The sequence below is a fragment of the Gadus chalcogrammus genome, chromosome 6 (genome assembly GCF_026213295.1).
Source record: "Gadus chalcogrammus isolate NIFS_2021 chromosome 6, NIFS_Gcha_1.0, whole genome shotgun sequence".
Classification (NCBI taxonomy): Eukaryota; Metazoa; Chordata; class Actinopteri; order Gadiformes; family Gadidae; genus Gadus; species Gadus chalcogrammus.
The window spans coordinates 1,517,154-1,531,852 of record NC_079417.1 but is presented as its reverse complement, the minus strand read 5'-3'; the positions used below and the strand labels follow the sequence as shown (position 1 = coordinate 1,531,852).

Sequence of the window (14,699 nt, the reverse complement as noted above, 5' to 3'; positions counted from 1 at the left end):
AGCTCAATAATGTAGAGAAGATATAGTTAACATTAAACATTGTCTAAACATAGCTCGAAAATGTAGAGAAGACATAGGTTAACCTAAACCACAATATGTTGTTTAAACATAGCTCAATAATGAAACTTAAATATCTGAGACTTCCAGTAAATCACATGATTTAGAAGAAACGGGGCAGTGTTGAAGAGACCAATGAGAGAGCAGATGACAACACAACCCTAACTGATTTGGCAGATCCCCAGAGTGAGCCCAAGCTGCTGCAGCCTAACGTTTTACTGTCATCTAATATCTAATAAACTAGGAATGTATTTTGTTATACTTCTTTCTCTCTTTTTTTAAAACAAGTTCAACACACACATACTGGTACTCTCATTAGCTCTCAAATTGTGAGCTCAGTATTATAAATACAACTGCAGCCATTACAACTGTGAAAGTGAGTACAGAAAGGGCAGGACTATAAGACTAGACATCTGGAGACCATTGGCTCAATCCAGGACTATAAGACTAGACAACTGGAGATCAGTAGCTCAGACCAGTGGCTCAGACCAGGACTATCAGACCAGTTGAGGCTCCAGAATGGACAGGACTACTTGTTTGTTGATTTTACTCATCTTTGCTCTGGAGTCTGTGTGTGCAAGTAAAAGGTAGGCCTAAATATATTAAAATATATTGCTCCACCACTGGGAAGTATCATGAAATTGAAACTGTTATTTTTCACCTGTTTACTTGTATTTGTTTACTGATGAGGTTGACACATGATTTGAGGTTGACTTATGATGCAAAGGGAAATTAGCCTGCAGGACAACAACATGCATGCTTGACATCAAAAAGAAACAGAGAGGCTGCGTAGGCAATGGCGCAATATAACACCACCTTGAGGATGGTATGAGAATGACATGTAGTCATGACGTTGGTGCCATCATCCGAAATTTGATGTAAAGATAAACATGTGTGAAAGTATGTAGTAAAAATGAAATGAAACAAAATGACACAGCAGAATAAATAATGAGTCAGAAAACAATTTGAATAATATGAGATCAATTGAGCTCAAATGAAATCACTCAATAATGTAGTTCAGACATAGATTACACAAAGCATTGTTTAAACAAAGCTCAATAATGTAGAGAAGACCTGGGTTACACTAAACATTCTTTAAACATAGCTCAATAATGTAGAGAAGACATAGGTTACACTAAACATTGTTTAAACATAGCTCAATAATGTATGGTAAGACATAGGTTACACTAAACGTTGTTTAAACATAGCTCAATAATGTAGAGAAGACATAGGTTACACAAAACGTTGTTTAAACTTAGCTCAATAATGTAGAGAAGACATAGGTTACACTAAACGTTGTTTAAACGTAGCTCAATAATGTAGAGAAGACATAGGTTACACTAAACAATGTTTAAACATAGCTTAATAATGTAGTGAAGATATGTTACACAAAACCACAATATGTTGTTTACACATAGCTCAATAATGACATTTAAATATCAGAAACTTCCAGTAAATCACATGATTTAGAAAAAACGGGGCAGTGTTGAAGAGACCAATGAGAGAGCAGTGAACCCAGGCTGCTGCAGCCTAACGTTTACTGCCATCTAATATCTAATAAACTAGAAATGTATTTTGTTATACTTCTTTCTCTTTTTTTAAAACAAGTTAAAAAACACACTTACTTGTACTCTCATTAGCTCTCAAATTGTGAGCTCAGTATTATAAATACAACTGCAGCCATTACAACTGTGAAAGTGAGTAGAGAAGGGGCAGGACTATAAGACTTGACATCTGGAGACCATTGGCTCAGACCAGGACTATCAGACCAGTTGAGGCTCAAGAATGCACAGGTCTACTTGTTCGCTGCTTTTACTAATTTTGGCTCTGGAGTCTGTGTGTGCCAGTAAAAGGTAGGCCTGAATATAAAAAATAATATTACTCCACCACTGGGTAGAATCATGGAATTGAAATATCTACTGTTATTTTTTCATTTATTTATTATATTCTTATTCATGAAATGTTAACATTTCGTGATTTAAATACTATTTTAATTTACATTTGTGAAAGTACAGATTCTTCATCTCGGCTCCAAAAGTGTTCCACGTCAACGTTAAGGAGAAGGTCTTTGTTCAGACCTCCTCGGCCACCACGCTCTATCTGGAGGATGAGAGGTCAGGCCAGGTCGTGTCCGATAAAAAGACCACTTCATCTAATGGTGGAGCCATCCAAACCGTGGAGCTCATGGTAAGATAACGTGCATACGTTACACTAAACCACTGTGGTTAGAGATAGCTCATAATGTAGAGAAGATATAGGGTACACTCAAACACTGTGGTTAGACATAGCTCAATAATGTAGAGAAGATATAGGGTACACTCAACCACTGTGGTTAGACATAGCTCGATAATGTAGAGAAGATATAGGGTACACTCAACCACTGTGGTTAGACATAGCTCAATAATGTAGAGAATATATAGGTTACACTAAACCACAGTGGTAGAAGATAAAGGTTACACTAAACCACTTTGTTCAACAATTTAGAGAAGATATAGGTTACACAAAAAATCACTGTGGTTAGGCATAGCTCAAGAATGTGTCTTAGCTCAGGTGGTAGAGCAGTTGTGTTGTAACTGAAAGGTTGCTAGTTCTATCCCCAGCTCCTCCTAGCTGAGTGTTGATGTGTCCCTGAGCAAGACACTTAACCCTAACTGCTCCTGACGAGGTAGCTGTCGCCTTGCATGGTTGACTCTGCCGTCGGTGTGTCAATGTGTGCATTAACCGATGTGAGTCTTTGGGATAAAAGCGTCTGCTAAATGCCGTAATTGTAATTGTGAAGAAGATATAGGTTAAACTAAACATTTAGACATAGCTCAATAATGTAGTCGAGACACAGGTTGCACTAAACCACAATACGTTGTTGAATCATAGCTCAATAATCTAGACTGAAACTGTTGCTTTTCATTTGCATATTTTGCACTTGAATTTTGTTTTTACAAGTGTACATTTGAACATATATTCCATTCATGATTGGTACAGATAGAAAGGGAGAGGATGGCCGCTCTCTTAAAGTTTAAGTCCGATCCGTACCTTCTGCTGGTGGCCGAGACACCAGTGAGGAAGATGACCCGCGTGCTGGTGTCCATGCACAGGGGCCACCTCTTCATCCAGACCAACCAACCGCTGTACAAACCATCAGATCAAGGTCCGACCGCACAACACCAGCCCCTTCTTCAACTCAATCTGAACTATATCCTTCTTGTACGTGATATATTACTCATCCCACGTTATTCATTCATGCGTTTTACATGATCTAACTTCCAGTCCAGTACAGGATCTTCGCACTCGACCACACCATGCGACCCTCAGAGGAACTAATTGAAATATCCGTCATTGTGAGTATTTTGTGGGATGTGATGCGTCTCAAATCTGATCTTCTAAGGAGACTTTCGAAGACTGTTGCACTTTTCATGATTTGAATGGATTCTCATCTTTCACAGAACCCATCTGGGATCCGTCTGAAGCTGGACTCATCGCTCCGGGCTCCGTTCGGTGGTATGTTCAGAGGTGATCTGTACCTACCTGACGTCGCTGGGTAAGGAGGCCCATCATAAAACCTGCATGACGGCATTTAACCTGTTCCACAGCTCCTTATTCCTCTTTCCATTGATTTATTTTACATTCATGGGTTTCTTTTTAAGACTGGGTACATGGAAAATTGTTGCACATTATGAAGGAGATAAGAAACATGCTGCTACTCTGGAGTTTCAGGTCCAGAAATTTGGTGAGCGTTTACATTTGATCTTAATCTTGTCAGCGTTTCAGCTTTATGCATTTCATTAGCAAAAGTGACCTGTTGTTTTTTAACGGCAGTTTTACCAAGTTTCGAGGTGATCATAAACTCAGAAGAACGCTACGTTCTGTTGGAGCGCGAGACGTTTACCTTCACGGTGACGGCCAAGTGAGTTCTGATGAATCAAGCTATGAGCACATGAATGACCTTAGCTTAGGCAGTGGTCTGACAGTAGCGACCTTTCACGCAGGTACTCGTACGGGGAGACGGTGGCTGGGAGCTTCCACTCCTGGTTCAGGGTGGCCGGCCTGCAGGGCTCTGAGTGCCTCAAAGTCTCCCGGATGATCCGGGGACTGGAGAAGACTGGCTCGGTGAGCACCAAGCTAAGTTGTTAACTGGGGAAACTTACAATGAGAACATTTGTCAGAGGAAAGAGAAACAACAATATATCGCTGTCGGTACACTGAGGATGTCCATAGAAGTGGCGGGGGGTTAGGGGGGAGGCTATGCAAGTGAGTCTGGAGGCTTTTTCGGAAGCGAATGAGAAACCGACTTCAACTAAAATAAAGTAAAAACCCAAACCTCTTTCTTGACAGATTGAAGATGGTGTCGGCACAGTGACTCTCAGGGCTGAAGAGCTAAAGACACAGCTACAAACCCAAGGGTGTAACGTCACCTACTTGGAGCAGGAGGGTGCAGAACTGGTGATGAGCGTGTCGGTCACAGAACAACAGAGTACGTTTGCCGTTTACACAGTAATGAGGCGATGTACAGTCATGCACGCGTTGGTCGTGGGCTGGGGGCGGGGCTAATCCTGGTCATGTGCTTGCAGGCAGTGAGATGCAGGAGGCGGAGATATCTCTTCCAATCGTTTCTCGACTTTATGAAATCGACCTATCTCGAATTCGATCGTATTTCATTCCTGGAGCTCCATTAGACATTGTGGTAAGTAGGTATATATTTATATAAATATGTATAAATAATATAAATAACAATAATAATTAATAATGAATTATCATTAATTATTATATTATATTATATTATATTAATACCAAAAAGGTAATTGTATATACAATATTATAATTATAAAATATGTAATCCTAAAAAATATTGGTAACACTTTATAATAAGGTGCCATAATAAAGAGCAAACTAGTTATTACCTAAACCTTTGATAATATTTGTTAGTTGTTACTGAAATATCTATTTGGCACAAGTTAATAGTTTATTTTCACTGACCACCGAGTGTCACTGACTCACTGGTTAGGGTTAGGGTCATGTGTTAGGGTTAAGGTAATGTGTTAGGGTTAGGGTTAGGCTTGTATGTTAGGGTTAGGTTTAGGGCCGTGTTTTAGGGTTAGGGTCGTGTGTTAGGGTAAGGGTTAGGGCCTTGTGTTAGGGTTAGGTTTAGGGCCGTGTGTTAGGGTTAGGGTCGTGTGTTAGGGTTAGGGTTAGGGTTAGGGCTGTGTGTTAGGGTTAGGGCTGTGTGTTAGGGTTAGGTTTAGGGCCGTGTGTTAAGGTTAGGGTCGAGTGTTAGGGTTAGGGTTAGGGCCGTGTGTTAGGGTTAGGTTCTTGTGTTAGGGTTTGGGTTAGGGCCGTGTGTTAGGGTTAGGGTTAGGGTCGTGAGTTAGGGATAGGGTTAGGGTTATGCAAACAATTAATATTAAATTATTGATGAAACAATAATTAACTTGTGCCAAATAGATATTTTAGTAACAATTAAGAAATATTAACAAAGGGTTAAGTAATGACAAGTTTGCTATTTATTATAGCACCTTACTATGAGTTATTTAGTGTATTTTTTTATTTACATATATATATAAAATAAGAACAAAAAATAGGTAATTATTTTATTCATATTTATTTTTAAAGATACATATACCTATTCAAAAATGTAAATATATAAATATAATTATTTTTTATGGTTATTATTATGATTTGTATTAGTATGATCACATTATATCATTTTTATCAGTATGAGTATTAGGCTAGTATTTATTTTGATTTTTTCGTTTATTTGACAGGGACAATGCACAATATATAATTGAACCAGATTCTAGCCACAAGGCTAATTTACATCTGTTGTCCCTGTATCAGTATGATTGATAGATAACCTTTGACCTCCCGTTGTCAGGTGCTCCTGCGTCTTCCGGATGGTTCTCCAGCCTCTGAGGTCCCGGTAGAGCTCAGTCTCCGGGGGGAAACCGTACCGCTGGTCACCAACCAGGAGGGGGCAGCGGTGCACATCTTCAATCTCCCAGCTTCTCCTCCTGCACAAATCACTGTTAACGTAAGAGTGCCAAGATATCGTTTTCTTCAATATCTCCACATTAACCACATCCGGCCATGGCAGTTTTGTATCTTCTTCATTTGCAACAGGTCCGAGCCGGCACCGTGACGCAGGAGAAGGTTTTGAAGCCCATGTCCTCGCCCAGTCAGCACTACCTGTACATCAGCGTTCCCACCGGGAAGTTCAAAGTCAACCAACAGCTCCGCGTCACGTTCAACACCATCAACGGTATTCCCAAAGATAGTTTGGTGTACTACCTGGTGAGCTATCGTCATCATCATCATCATCATCATCTTCTTCATCATCATCATCATCATTTTCATCATCATCATCATCATCATCATCATCATCTTCATCATCATACACAACGTCGTCCATGTTTCAGCAGAGCGAGGGTTGAGATGACCGTCGGGTGAATCGTGTTTTGCAGGTCTTGAGTCACGGGGCTCTGGTGCATCAGGGCTCCGTGGTTACGATGTCCCGACTGGGCGGCGCCGAGATCAGGATCACCGCCCAGATGGTGCCCTCCTTGCGTCTGATTGGCTACTACTACGACCAGCAGGACGTCCTGGTGTCTGACTCCGTGTGGGTGGACGTGGTCGATGAGTGTGAGATGGCGGTCAAAGTGAGGACCTTTCTGTCTTGAACCTCAGAAACAATGTTGTATAAGCTTCACCACAACGGACGACTGAGTGCTGATTGGTTGTTGGGACGCAGGTCAGTCCCTCCATGAACCCCGCCCCGCCCGGGGGGACCATCGGGCTGGAGGTGAAGGTGAAGGGGAGGGCCAGGGTGGCTCTGCTGGTGGTGGACAAGGCCATGTACGCTCTGGACCGACGGAACAGACTGACAGCCAAGCAGGTTACATCCAGACTCCCACACGCACGCACAGATACACACATGCACGTAGCCACGCACGCTCCGCCACAAACACACACACCCTCTCTCCAACACACACACACACGCACACACCCTCTCTCTCCTACACACACACCCTCTCTCTCCTACACACACACACCCTCTCTCTCCTACACACACACACCCTCTCTCTCCTACACACACACCCTCTCTCTCCTACACACACACCCTCTCTCCTACACACACACCCTCTCTCCTACACACACACCCTCTCTCTCCTACACACACACCCTCTCTCCTACACACACACACCCTCTCTCTCCTACACACACACCCTCTCTCTCCTACACACACACCCTCTCTCCTACACACACACCCTCTCTCTCCTACACACACACCCTCTCTCCTACACACACACCCTCTCTCTCCTACACACACACCCTCTCTCCTACACACACACCCTCTCTCCTACACACACACCCTCTCTCCTACACACACACCCTCTCTCCTACACACACACCCTCTCTCCTACACACACACCCTCTCTCCTACACACACACCCTCTCTCCTACACACACACCCTCTCTCCTACACACACACCCTCTCTCTCCTACACACACACCCTCTCTCTCCTACACACACACACCCTCTCTCTTCTTTGTCGTCCTGGTCATTGTCCTGGTCTGTAGTATGAAGCTCTTCACCACTGGATCCCAGCACTGGATCCCAGCACTGGATCCCAGCACTGGATCCCAGCACTGGATCCCAGCACTGGATCCCAGCACTGGATCCCAGCACTGGATCCCAGCACTGGATCCCAGCACTGCCAACAAAGTGCTGTGATGTAGACCGGGCGTGGCCAAAACGTGCATCTGAGAGACCGAACTAGAAGAGCCTATACATTATTGATCAGCAACACTAAACCGTCCAACATGAATCACTCCGTTGACCCCTGAACGGTCCCTCTGCTCAGACAGTGCCTCAGTCCCCCAGAGGGAGCCAGATCTGAACCCCAAACGCTTGGCATGCATGGTGTATAGATCAGTCCCTCCAGAAAAATGTGGCGTTTTTTGGGATTGTTGCGGCCAAAAATCCTTGATTATGCGACACATTTTCTTAAAAAATGCAATGAAATATGCGGCAGATTTATGCAATTTTATGCGATGAAATTGTGGGAACTTGCAAAAATTGCGGGAACTTGCGAAAAATGCAGCTTTTCGATGACGTTCAGGTCGTGTAATTATGTCACTTCATAACGTTCCCATGGCAACAGGGGGAAATGGCTGCTCTTGTGTGAGGTAAACGCAACATTTTTCAACTTTCTGCTAAGATATATGTGACTTTCTTGCAATGAAAATGCGCATATTTCGCGCGGGAATCTGCTATTTATGGGGTGAAAGTGCGGCATATTTGAAAAAATGCGGCCCCCGCATGAATATGCAGACTTTGGCTGATTATGCGTTGAATTATGCAATCGCATAATCACGTTTTTCTGGAAGGACTGATATATAGCCCTGCTTTAGCTAGCCCCGCCCACATAGCAATACCATCCAATCACAAATTACAAAATACAGCGTCCACAACCACAGTGCAAACCACACCAATAAACAGCTTGTCATGGCATCAATGCTCATACATACTACGTGTGAAAACCCCTCACCGAATGGTTTAGTCTGTTTTGTGTGAGAAGAGCTTCATCAATAAAGTTGGGTTGACCCCCCAGGTGTTCTCTGCCATGGAGTCCTACGACCTGGGCTGCTCATACCGAGGGGGGCCCGACCAGGACTCCATCTTCACCGAGGCCGGCTTGTCTTTTGTGTCTTCAGGTTCAACACCCAAAGCAAATGGTATTGAAAGCAAGAAGCGCTCCTAATAAAATATAATATAATTAATAATATAATAATAGCATTCGATATTTCAAAAATGTTTATTCCATGAGACACACATGTAATACTTTCTAGTATGTGTCTCATCTCTCTTGGACCGAGAGAGTACAAAGTGATCCTTCAGAATCTCTCTTTATTCTTCCCTCAAAGTGTGTGTACGGTATAAGCTCCAATGACCTAATAAGGGCGTCATTCCTCAGCACTTCCTCTAGGGTCCAGGTGTAAACCCCATGCTGCACGACGCTCCAGACGGGCCTTGGACCTCCGACATGAGCTCCTGGAGATGAGTAAGGCAACAACTACATTCACAAAATATATAGCATGATATCATATTAGTTCAGCTAGACTCTGCATTGCCTTCATGCATTCCTTTTATTTATCATATTACACCATGTATTACACACACAAACCTGATATGCAGGCAACTATTTGTCTCTTTTTTTTTTAAAACATATATATTTAATTTTTTTTGGTTTTCAGGCAACCTCTTGTGGGCCAGAAAAGAATTAAGAAGGGCCGTATTCGGGCAACGGGCCGCTAGTTGAATAGGCCTATTATACGTACTGGCACTCAATGCACTTATGTATGTTACACGTCCTTGCACATAAGAATAGTACTTAGCATTGTGTAGCATCTTATCCTAGCTATCTTTGTTGTATACAGGGAATGGGTAAACCTTGTTATTGTTAGTGCTTGTCACTTGGTTCAATGAATATCCTTACTGTACCCACAGCCATACGTATATTCTCATGACAAATGATAGATAGACGTATACTTTATTGATCCTTGGGGGAAATACATACTTATTGCTAGTCGCTTTGGATTAAGGCGTCTGCCAAACGCCCTAATTGTAAATGTAAATCTAAATGTGTCATTAGTCAGTGAATCAGGAAACTGCCCCATGGTGTGAGTGGACCTCCTCTGTCCTCAGAGGGGAACCTGAGCTCAGAGCTCCAGCAGTGCTGTGACCAGGGCTTCTCCTCCATCCCCATGAGACGCTCCTGTGAGGAGAGGAGGAGGAGGGTGACCGAGATGAACGCAGAGCCTCAGTGTGCCGACATCTTCTTTAAGTGTTGTCTTCGGGGGGAGGCTCTGAGGAAGAGCGCTGCGGAAGACAACGGATTTGGCAGAAGTAAGCACGTTAGAAAGAAGTCGTATCAACCAAAGGGCCATTCAACTTATGTGATTGATAGATTAATTGATTGATTAATTGATTAATTGATTGATGTCATGTTTCCTCTGTCTCCAGCTGTCAGTCTACTGGATATTGAGGAATATTTCATTGGCAGCATGTCAAATAGGATCCGTCGAAATTTTGCTCCAAGTTTTGCATTTACATATTTCGATGCCACTGACCAACACAAGTAATGCAATATTTTACATATTATCTATTATATTTTATTATTCTTTATTTATGTCACAGAAAATATGATTTAATTAAAAATATATATATTAATATTACAAAAAGAATATTAACATATACAAACCTTTTTAGACACACTTTATCTCTAGGGGATTCTATTACCACTTGGGAAATTCAGGCAGTCATTCTATCTCCAACTCACGGTAACACTGACTTTCTTACCTTCCAGTTACCATTTCTAATATAAGCCAGTGTGTCGAGAATGAGCTTTTGTCTTGGTGTCCCATGCAGGATTCTGTGTGGTTGAGCCAATCGAGCTGAAAACCTTTAAGAACATCTTCGTGTCTCTGAGACTGCCCTATTCGGTCAGGAGATATGAACAATTGAGCATTGTGGCAGTCATCCACAACTATGGGCCTGATGCTGTACAGGTAAAGATCTGGATGACTGTTGGGCTCCTGGACATCTCAGTGGTTCCATCCACTATTTAGTCCTTCAGGTGCCTTTACGCAAAGACTCATTAATGTAGGGCTGGTGTACGTCTGAATCTGTAGGTCTGGTGTACGTCTGAACCTGTAGGTCTCTGTCTGTAGGTCTCTGTCTGTAGGTCTCCGCCTGTAGGTCCCAGCCTCTAGGTCTTGTGTAGGTCTCAGCCTGTAGGAGTCAGCCTGTAGGTCCCAGCCTGTACGTCTTGTGTAGGTCTCAGCCTGTAGGTCTTGTTTAGGTCTCACCCTGTCCCCTGGTCTGTGGTTCCAGCTAGCCGTTCACATGGAGCAGACACCCGGGCTTTGCTCCCCGGGCTCCTCTACGTTCACAGCCTTCGTGAACGTCAGCGTGGAGAGCGGGTCCTCTACGCTGGTGACCTTCGCTGCCATCCCCATGATAAGTGGCGCTATACCCATCAAAATACGCCTTTATGATTTCAACAACAATAGGGAACCCGACGCCATTGAAAAGAGCCTGAACGTTTGGGTAAGTCAATGGATTGAATGTGCGTGTTTCTCATGGGGGGCAGATGGGTATGGAACTGGTAGTCTGGGTGAAAGCGCTCAAGAAAGGATCTCTGGCTATCATTACTTCATGGGAATTAACCAATGAAGTTTACTTTGCAGTTTCAACTCTTAATGGCAAAGGATCAATGAGTGTCTCTCTGTTTTTTGTAGACAGAAGGAGAAGAAAAGACGAAGGAGATTACTTTGAATTATGATTTGAAAGGTGAGACTTTTCAAATTCAAACATTTAATCATTGACTCTTTCATTTCTGATCGACCAACGGGTGCGTTGTTGTCTGCTCAGGGGGGGCTTCTTTCAGCATCGATGGAAACCTACCCAATGAGACGGTCCCCGGATCCTCCTCCAATCTATTCATTAAGATGGAAGGTGTGTGTTGAGCCCACTTGTGTCGTAGTATTATTACCATATTACGATAGTAATTTATTTCAGTAAGTCACAGCTGAGTCCTATTCCCAGGGGCGGGGTTCGGCGAGTCCAGTGCCAGGGTCCTCCTGTCGGCCGAAGGGGTCGACCGTCTTCTGCAGCTGCCTGGTGGCTGTGCAGAGCAGACCATGAAGACGATGGCCCCGACAGTCCTGGCTCTGCGCTACCTGGACCTCAGCCAGCAGTGGACCCAGCTGCCCGCCGGCAAAAGGGACGAGGCTCTCGAGATGACTGAGAAGGGTCAGCATGTCTGAAACACATCACTCCTCCCACGTCTGCTAACTGTTGTCTATTCAGCGTGCAATTCATGATGACGTCATGAGGATGAGGTCATGGTGACGATGTCATCATGACATCAGGAAAACGTTGTGGTGATACCACGAGAACGTTGTGACTATGTCATTACGATGAATTCGCGTTGAGGTCATGATGATGTTGTGGTGAGGTCATGATGATGTCATGATGATTTCATGAGGTTTAACAGTTGTCCACAAAGAGAAGAAAGTCAAGCCTGAGCAAGCCCAGCACACAAATATTTAAACAATTATGTTTTCTCTCCAGGTTTGACGAGAATTCTGGAACACAGAAAAGATGATGGATCTTATGGAATATATAAAAGATATCCATCAAGTTATTGGTAGGCATAATATCTATTGTTGTAAATATCTTCCCAGGTTGGCTCCTGCTAAACAGCAGCACTGGCCTTTACCGTGTTCTGTTTTGACCACAGGCTCACCGCTCTTGTTGTGAAAGTGCTGTCTCTGTTGGCGGATCGCCAGATGGCCGGAAGGGGAGGCGGCCCGCAGGGTCACATTGGCAGGGACGTGTCCAATCAGGACATCAGCACTTCAGTCCGGTTCCTGATGTCCGTGCAGAAACAGGATGGGTCCTACTCAGACCCACACCCTGTTAGAGACAGGGACATGGATGTAGGCTGGTTTCAGGAGCCCACTCACACATGGTTGGTTAAAGGAGACATATTATACCACCAGGTGTGAGTGTGATTAGCCGTTAAAAGCCGTTTGGAAAATCAGCCTCTTCTGACATCACAAGTGGGCGTGTCCATCTAGATGTGTGCTGGATAGATCAGTCTATCAGCCTTTCCAGTGGACTGTAGCAAACGTTGCTCATCTATCCGTCATACATCTAGGTGGACACGCCCACTTGTGATGTCAGAAGAGGCCGATTTTCCAAACGGCTTGTAACGGCTAATCCCACCCTCACCTGGGGGTTCAATATGTCCCCTTTAAAGGTGTGCTTCTCCTGACCCCCCCCCTTCCCTCCACTGCAGGGGGGGATCAGAGGCGCTGGGAAGGACATGTCCATGACGGCGTTCATCGCCGTGGCGCTGCAGCACGCCATCCCATTCGTCGAACACAGCATGAAGAACGATGTGGTGAGCCACAGCTATGCATATAGCTACATATACATATGCATATAGCTATAGCCACAGGCATCCATACAGCTTTATATGCATATGGATATAGCTATAGCTACACCTAGCATAGAGCTTTATATACAAATATATATAGATATAACTACGCCTAGCATAGAGCTTTATATATATATCCATATAGATATCTATAGACATATCTTCAACTCTCTTTCTCTGCTGTTCCCGCCCCCCTCTTTTTGGTGCTTTTTTATATTTGCATATTGAATTTGCATGCAGTTACCCAAGTGACCCCTAGGGGTGCTGCTAGCACTGGTTCAGAAACCGTACATGCTTTCTGGTTTGAGGTCTTTTCACTGTACTTCTACGTCCATAAACTTCTGAATTTATTTTGGTCCTTAGGTGGCTAGTATCGCCAGCTCGACGTCGTACCTCCTCTCCCACGTGGGGGAGCTGGAGAGGCCTTATGCTGTGGCCATCACAGCCTACTGCCTGGCCGTCTGTCTGCCTGACATAGACGGAGCCAAACCAGCCTGGAAGCAGCTCCAAGCTCTGGCTGCAGAAGGTCGGTCAGACACACAATGTCGGTCCAACAACACAATGCTCACACTGAAACAGTTGAATCTGCGTGTTTGTTGACTTCTTTACACTCCACAGATGACAACGGCTGCCGGGTGTGGAAAGCCAATCAAGAAAGCTCCTCTCAGCAGGATGCTTTCACCGTGGAAACGACGGCCTACGCCCTGCTGACAGCTGTGGCGCACCAGGACTTCCCATGGGCCGACAGCGCCTCCTGCTGGCTGGTCGCGCAGGAGAACTACGGCGGGGGTTTCAAGTCAACGCAGGTGACCTAGCTACAGTAAAAGTACAACTGCAAGCTATTTTCAAGTACAACTACAAGCTACATTAAAGTACAACTACGAGCTATATTCAAGTCCAGCTGCTACGAGCTATATTAAAGTCTAACTACAAGCTATATTCAAGTACGTTTTTGCCTCCAGGACACCATGGTGGCTCTGGAGGCCCTGGCAGAGTACGACGTGAAGAAGCCCGCTAAGCCTTTCAGTACGGTGGAGGCAGAGTTCTTTGTATCGGGAAAATCAGACAAGGGGGAGTTGTTGTTAAAAGAGCCGACGGACAAAGTGATAGTTGAGCTGAAGGTACAGTACGGCATCATGGACACCGAGCCCGTAGAACCACTTACCCTACTCCCAACTCATCTCTTTAATCCTGTCTGTCTTCTCAGTCCATGATAGGAAACGAGATCAAGGTGGAACTTAAAGGAACGGGAAACATCAAAATGAAAGTAAGATGGTTTGATTTATTTCTGCTCAATGTTTGTCAAAAGCAAATAAAAAAATAAATGAATAGAAACTCAGCAGTCCATCTGTACAGGTCATGAAGCACTTCTATCTGATGGAGCCCAAGGAAAGCTGTACCTTACTGAACATCAACGTGACGCTGGAGGGGAAGGCTCAGTACACCTGTGAGTTGGTCTAGTTGTTAACACCAGTTTTAAAGGTACTTCAAACAGTGTAAAGAAATAGAAAACACTGCCAACCGTTATTTCAACAGCTAAGATTCTGGACAACTACCAGTACTTCGATGAAAACTACGATTACGACGCAGAAATCGACAAGCACAGAACCCGACGCAGGAGAGAAATCGACGAAAACTCTGCTA

The 14,699-nt window shown here is 44.1% G+C and overlaps 1 protein-coding gene across 2 annotated transcripts in view; it reads left to right on the top strand.

Moving 5' to 3' along the window:
* The first annotated feature begins 556 nt into the window (after window positions 1–556).
* LOC130384769 (complement C4-like) overlaps window positions 557–14,699 on the top strand; it is an 18,362-nt gene continuing 4,219 nt past the window's right edge. The window contains exons 1-33 of one of the 2 annotated variants that reach the window (XM_056593096.1): window positions 557–644; window positions 2,073–2,244; window positions 3,037–3,202; window positions 3,322–3,392; window positions 3,498–3,592; window positions 3,699–3,781; window positions 3,871–3,958; window positions 4,041–4,161; window positions 4,387–4,525; window positions 4,623–4,735; window positions 5,924–6,079; window positions 6,169–6,339; window positions 6,510–6,704; window positions 6,797–6,940; window positions 8,661–8,784; window positions 9,024–9,110; window positions 9,755–9,955; window positions 10,073–10,187; window positions 10,319–10,389; window positions 10,478–10,617; window positions 10,943–11,158; window positions 11,350–11,401; window positions 11,483–11,566; window positions 11,657–11,863; window positions 12,185–12,260; window positions 12,354–12,552; window positions 12,915–13,019; window positions 13,419–13,581; window positions 13,674–13,861; window positions 14,018–14,176; window positions 14,263–14,322; window positions 14,412–14,502; window positions 14,592–14,699. The exon at window positions 14,592–14,699 is cut by the window's right edge and continues 34 nt beyond it. In XM_056593096.1, the coding sequence (XP_056449071.1) occupies window positions 577–644; window positions 2,073–2,244; window positions 3,037–3,202; window positions 3,322–3,392; window positions 3,498–3,592; window positions 3,699–3,781; window positions 3,871–3,958; window positions 4,041–4,161; window positions 4,387–4,525; window positions 4,623–4,735; window positions 5,924–6,079; window positions 6,169–6,339; window positions 6,510–6,704; window positions 6,797–6,940; window positions 8,661–8,784; window positions 9,024–9,110; window positions 9,755–9,955; window positions 10,073–10,187; window positions 10,319–10,389; window positions 10,478–10,617; window positions 10,943–11,158; window positions 11,350–11,401; window positions 11,483–11,566; window positions 11,657–11,863; window positions 12,185–12,260; window positions 12,354–12,552; window positions 12,915–13,019; window positions 13,419–13,581; window positions 13,674–13,861; window positions 14,018–14,176; window positions 14,263–14,322; window positions 14,412–14,502; window positions 14,592–14,699 (4,228 nt within the window). In that variant the 5' untranslated portion in view covers window positions 557–576. The other variant, XM_056593097.1, reaches the window with a different exon arrangement.